Source organism: Pygoscelis adeliae, unplaced genomic scaffold (genome assembly GCF_000699105.1).
Source record: "Pygoscelis adeliae isolate BGI_AS28 unplaced genomic scaffold, ASM69910v1 Scaffold425, whole genome shotgun sequence".
In the NCBI taxonomy this organism is placed as follows: domain Eukaryota; kingdom Metazoa; phylum Chordata; class Aves; order Sphenisciformes; family Spheniscidae; genus Pygoscelis; species Pygoscelis adeliae.
Genome location: NW_008824775.1, coordinates 61960 through 68433, shown reverse-complemented (window position 1 = coordinate 68433; position 6474 = coordinate 61960). Strand labels below are relative to the sequence as shown.

At 40.4% G+C, this 6474-nt stretch overlaps 1 protein-coding gene across 1 annotated transcript in view; it reads right to left on the bottom strand.

Annotated features, from left to right (window-relative positions):
* Positions 1-1579: 1579 nt before the first annotated feature.
* The window catches only part of CHST10 (carbohydrate sulfotransferase 10), a 13250-nt gene continuing 8355 nt past the window's right edge, over positions 1580-6474 (bottom strand). Inside the window, exons 4-5 of the mRNA XM_009323834.1 lie at positions 6065-6170; positions 1580-4189 (exon numbers count right to left, since the gene is read on the bottom strand). Of these exons, the coding sequence (XP_009322109.1) occupies positions 3652-4189; positions 6065-6170 (644 nt within the window). The 3' untranslated portion in view covers positions 1580-3651. The remainder of the gene's footprint in view (positions 4190-6064; positions 6171-6474) is intronic.

Sequence of the window (6474 nt, the reverse complement as noted above, 5' to 3'; positions counted from 1 at the left end):
AAGAAAGTTATTAACACCTCAAGGAAAAAATAATGTTACACAAAAGCCAGAGCTGTCTGATGGCTTCCTTGATCTGAGGACAGAGACAAGTCGTAGCAGCAGGGGGCTGTTACCCTCAGTACAAACTGAGGCAGCATCTAAACACGAATAGGAAAACAACACGCTTATCTGTGAAAAATATGTATTTTCAAGCCACTTTTGAATTGCTACTTCTTTTAAGGAACGGTTCCCAAAATTAAAAAAATCGCACATATATTTTAACTACAGAAAAACATCTTCATGGCACATGATCAGAAAGCACACCAGTGATAATGCACTGTGTGCTGAAGTTAAAAGAAAAGGGGACAGGCATTGCCCTTAAAGTTGGTTCACAAGCAAGTGAATTCTGGATCCATTTTCACCACAAGGAAGAAAATAAAAAAACCCCAATACCTCAACGCCTCCCCCCTCATCAGCTATCTCTAGAAGTGTCCTTAATTTTATAAGGAACATGAAGGTAACAGACCCATGGAATACATTTTAATTTGTGGTTTTTGTCTTTGTTAGCTGAGATCAGAGGCCAGACTCGGAGCACTAGGGAAGGGAGTCCATGAGAAACAAGGAGCTCCACGATGAGCAGAAGCAGTAAAACTCAGTTTCCCGTCTGTACTTTCCCTAAAGTTGACATACATGGACCCTCTGGTGTACAAAGAACGTTTCCTCTCCTATTTTCAAGATTACTGCAACTCACTATCCCCAAGAGCTCGACTTTCCTCTGTAAAATGTGGTTAAAATGGGCCAGAGGATTCAAAAGCTGCTGAGGAGAGACAACAAAAAGAAACAGATATGCACAAAGCAAAGATGTGAGTTTGTTTTCTGAAGCTGTAACAACAACAAGAAAAGAGAAGTAACAATCCGGGCCAGCAGTTCCCAAAATATGACATAAGTATCACCTGCAGTTTGAAAGCGGTATGCAAATGACATCCAAACAGCCAAATGACGTTCACGCATGCCGCTGGGACTAAACTTGTAAAAGCCTTGTATAGAGTGCAATTAAGCTAAAACAAAACACAAGCATTTAATTAATCATAACTAGCAGGGCAAGAGCCTCCTCCCTGACACAGTATGCTCTGGCCACCCTACCTGCACCGGACCGAGATAAGGAGAACCCTACCGTACCTCACCAAGGGCTTTCGTGTTATCCGAGTTTCTGCAAGAGTCACGCCAAAATCGGGCCATCATTACTTCTGCCATGTGAGGAAAAAAAGCACGCTTCTAGGAAGAAAATATAGCTCAGGAGGGTATCATTGAAAAGAGAAACTTTGTGTTTGAATTGAAGAAATGGTAACGAGTGTTCCAGTCCCAGCCTGAAAAGCGTGGGAGCGCGGAGCTGGGAGAGCAGTACACACCTCTGCCAGTGTCAGTCCATAGCTCCGTCCACATTTGCTGTCAGATGGCCGAGAGAACTCAGTGCAGAGAAAGCTATTAGAAAAAAATATTACCACTCAATATTTAGGTAGCACTTTCCACCTGGCAACTTTTAAGAAATCAATACAGTAAGTAATTTACCAAGAAAAATAAAAACATACATTGGTGTTCTGTGTGATCAGTAGCATATGCTTTCAGAGGAAAACAATTCTACTTTATCTTTATTAGAATTAAACTTTAAGGCCTGAATTCACTATACATTACTCACTGTTACATTTTAAATCAGCAGAGAGGTAATCCATCAGCTCATTAGCTCCAAAATGCGTTTAACAGTACATTTTGCTAAGTTCCCATATTAAGAAAACCACAGAAAAACCTGGAGCTGTTGTTTTATCATTGGTTAAGAACTAGCAAGTTAGGGCACTGTAATTGTTTTTTTAAAAAAAAAAAAAAAAAAGAAAAAATCCCACCTTCCAGCTTTGCTACCTTGGACTATTCCCTTGCTAACGATTCCCAGTCAATGATTCTCCCTTATTTCAATTAGTCTGTTGAGATCTTTCTGAAATCATTTCCAGCTACCACAGGGCTTCCTTTTTGTGGGTAGCAGCACATGTCAGCTTGGCACAGCCTTCCTTTTTCACAAGTGCAAGATGCTTCCTTGTGTTGATACAGGAAGCTATCAGAAACATACTGTGGCTGGATTTAAGAGCAGATTCCATAGCACTGGCCATCATTAGCATTTCTAGCCAGCAACATCATGCTGATCCGAAAATTAATCTTTTAGGACTAAGATTTAAAAAAATACAGTTCACATGCTTACTGTGACAGAGCAATTCCTGTATTTCAGATACGTGGTGTCTCTCTCCCATGGCCTGCGGGATGAGGTGGCAGCGCACCGATTTTTTTATTGCTGGTGAACTCAAACAAGAGACTGCTCTTTATGAGACACAATGCAAGCACAGGCAAATATGATGGCTGCATCCATTCAGTCCTGGTTTTCTTTTTTAATGCATAAAATGGGTACACAAATTTAAGTGACATTCAAACTCCTGACAAGTTGCCAACTCACCCCATTGCTAACATAAACGTTGGGCATTTTTGAGTCAGGACACCATAGCAGTGAATCACTGGAAAAATCAGGGATTCATCCTGTCTCCTTTAGCAGTAGGGAGACGAATTTTCAGAGGGGAGTAAATTTTCTGTTCTCTGAGGTACTGATCATTGAGCAAGGCTGGATATAAGAAAAAGGTAGATCGTTAATCCAAGTAACTCTAGCAGCTTTTTTATATGACGTGCCGCTTTTGTGGCTTCTTTATTAATCTTAACTGTTAGAAGACAAAACAAGTTAAATCGTGTGATATTTAGAGAGCATCACGTGACTTCTATATGTGCTCCTGCAAATACAATTAATACTTCATTTTAAATTAATTTTCCTTAAAATTTCCCTAGCAGTTTCATGTTTCTTCTATGCTCCATTTGCATCTGGTGTTCTCAGATAACTTACATAGCCAGGAGTTAAATAATATTTTGAAAATCAAAAGTAGAATTATGAGGCTTAACAGTAAGTACAGTAAACACCTGACAAAAATACAAAGACAACTGGGCTCTGGAACCAGTCCCTTTTTTAACACCTCTAAAACTTCTGTCTAATTAGGTTCATTTTGTGACAAACAAAAATGGGATTAGATCAGCATTACTGTTATTATGGCAGCCACATGACAGAACCTAGATAATTTTACTTGTCAAGCATTTAATCCATTTTTAGTCCTGTACCGGCCTCTCATTTTCGAAGCTCATGGGAGACTACATGCCTTTCTCATGAGCATGAATCATCAAGTTCACCCACATGTCAGAGTTAACCTACAGTGAAATCACCATCTTTATAAATACTTCACAACATTTTAAAAATGGCATTCTGTCTGGGAGAGGGAGGGGGAAGATCATAGCCCATTCGATCGCCCTCTTTTTTCCTGGAGGGAAGAGGGAAGAAGTGGAATTCTGTATTTCAGATAACGGAGACTTCATTCCTAACAGATTGCAGTGTCACATACTGAAAACATGGTCAGTAAACAACAACTATAAGCCCCTACTTGTTCATATATGACAAATATTTCACTGAAAAATGGAGCAACATCAAAAAGCTAGAAAACAAATGGTCATTCTCAAGTCTGTCAGTGTTGCAGCTGGTATTCACGCAGGTCTAGATTAATCCATGAGACACTTCTTCAGAGCTTATCCTAGGTGTCAGTTAAGCAAGAAATCTGGCTCCCGATAACCAAAAAGTTTAAAATCGCCTTCAAACCGCGCGTAGAGGCGTCTTATGTCTCTCTTGCTAATTCCCGAAAAATACCGCTCTACTTTTGTTTTGTTGTACACTGTTATGCCTGGTGGAATCGTGGGGTACGATACCAGATGGTCTATGCCGGCTGCTTTCAAGATATACGGAGCATCGTCCTCCAGGGTTTCATGGTGTCCAATCACACTATATGTGATTTCACAGGGGGCGCAAAGTTCCACGTATGTTACCCAATGAATGATGTGGTCACCAAACTGAACATCCAGCCATCGATGGTTAGGGTCACCCAAGTAGCGCACAAAATCCTCAAACTGCAGCCCTTTGGTCTCTGTGCGATTCTTTCTATATTTACGAATGATGCCAGGAGCGATTTCATGCCGGTACCAAGGTTCAAACCGAGGATTGTGCACAAACTTGTCTTTAAATGCAGAAATAAGTCTTTCAAATGGATCTCTAACAATAAAAAACTTGAAGTATAAATTCAGTCTAAACAGAGGAAGGAAAAAAAAATAAATTAATTAAGGAAAGTGTTTAGCAAAGTGTTTAAAGTGCGTTTAGCAAAGACTTACAAAATGTACATAAACTCTGACCACAGACACAGCAATACGAATCTTACACCACTTGCACAGTCTATCAATATTACAATCAATAGGACTAGAAATACAATTCCTGTCTTTTTACTAACAGTTTTTGTATACAGTACAAAGTGGAAATAGTTCATCCTAGTTTTCACATTTTATTCAAACCGGAGGAGCTTAGTTTATCTCAATCCATATAAACAGGAGACGAAAGATGCTGATAAGACGCTGAAAGCTCTGAGTCAAAGATATTTTTAATGCCATCAAGCTCAAGAAGCAAAATACACAAAGGCATAGAAAAAGTGGCTTGGTGCAGCTACATGTATACAGAGGGCTACATTTTTCACTGGCAGGTAGTTAGACAAATCACTGCTTAAGTAAAAAAAAAAAAAAAATTCTGGTATTTTATTTGATGTTTTGTCATGCTTTCAATAATGGCCGAGACCACAGTTTTCAACAGAATTTCACATTTTGTTGTGATACCACTGAACTGTAATATTCTGTAGTCAGAGATTATCTGTAGGAAGAGTAAATTGAAAACAAAGTTTATTTCAGTAAATAGCTGAGAAAGGAGATTTAGAGCCCAATCCTCACTGAAGTAAGTGGATGGACTCTTTCCAGCCTCAACAGGCACTTGGATCAGTCTTCAGGTTCTCCTGACCTACTCCTAACCAGGCAGGGCTAGAGGTCAGCAAACCAGATGAACAGATCCACACCATCCCTCTCTCTGATAATTTGTTTCAGAATTCCCAACCAAACCCATGTTATGCATCTCCAGCACAACTTCTGTGGCGGGCTGACTGCGACAACCCAAATCATAATGGCATTCAGCTTCAAATACCCTAGCTATGGCTCATCACCCAGGTGAACAGTTACTTTCTACGCAGGGCTGTTCACAGTGAGGGAGAATGGATCCACGTTCTCAAGAACGTGGTGACAGTATTTTCTCTTGCACACTATCAACACAATCAAGTGACACCATTTCCACAGGCACAGCTGTGGTAAGTGTATTTGTACCGCTGAATACAACAAACCTTGGACTGAGCTCTACTGACAGCTGACACCACATGTATAAGGGGCTGACTCTTCAGAATGGCTTAATACACACAAAAACCACGCAAGCACAAGCTTGCAAGTGTCCATTGTCATCTTATATCCTGTTCTCTCCATGCTGCCACCCCTTACAGGGATTATATATGGCATGGGCTCTAGTAGAGTTGAGAGCAGACACAGTCAAAAATCTAGCCAAAGTAATTTAGAAGGCTCTACTGCAGAGAAGTATTTTTTCTGCTCTGAGAACCAGAAGCACCCAAACAGGAAGATAAAGTGGTTCAGCTGAACAGACAATACTCTCAGGCTAAGGAGCACTGTTTTAAACTTACCCAGCTCAATCCCAATAAATAAATCTGCCTGTAATGACAATCTTGCAGTTAGGCAGTTAAGATTTACTATAGAAGGCTTCAGGGTGGACCTTCCAACTAAACCTTCCCTTCTGAAGGTCAACTGTGTAACAATCAGGTATGCGCTGAACTACAGAAACCCTATATCCAGAAGGAGTTGGTTGGCTCACCTAACTGTATCACCAATTACACTGGTGTTCTCCTTCAAAGTCAGCAGGGAGGTAGTCACAGCGACATCTGTGAGGATGGCAGAATAGTGCCATAATACAAGTGCTGGAGCAGAAACCCCGTTGTCCTCAGTTCCAGATGTAGACTTCAACCTGATTGTTGATAACACCACTGACTCCAAACCCCTCCCACACCCCTGGGAAGCCACTTCTTACCGTTTTTTAATTTCAGAGTCACTGAAGGAGGACAAGCGTGGAAGGCCATTCTTCTCATGGTCATGTACAATATTTTCTGGGATCTCTTCTATGGAAGAAAACGCTCCTAGACAAATCAAAAAGAGAGAGCGAGTGAATCATTCAAGGGGAAAAAAAAAAGTGAGCACAAGCAAGCATGTGTGCCTTTGGCTGACAGCTTTTTGTTTTATCTTTCTCTTTTCTGTATTTTTAGCATTTACAGTTACTATGTTTAAAACCGTTAAATGATGAGAGATTCTGACTGCGAAGCTGAAAACTGTTAAAATTCTTCAGGGTATGTGACATCAAGGTTCGAGACCAAATGGCCTCAAAACTCTCAGAAAAGCACATTATGCAAATTGCATCAGCAATTATGTCTTAAGCCTGTAACT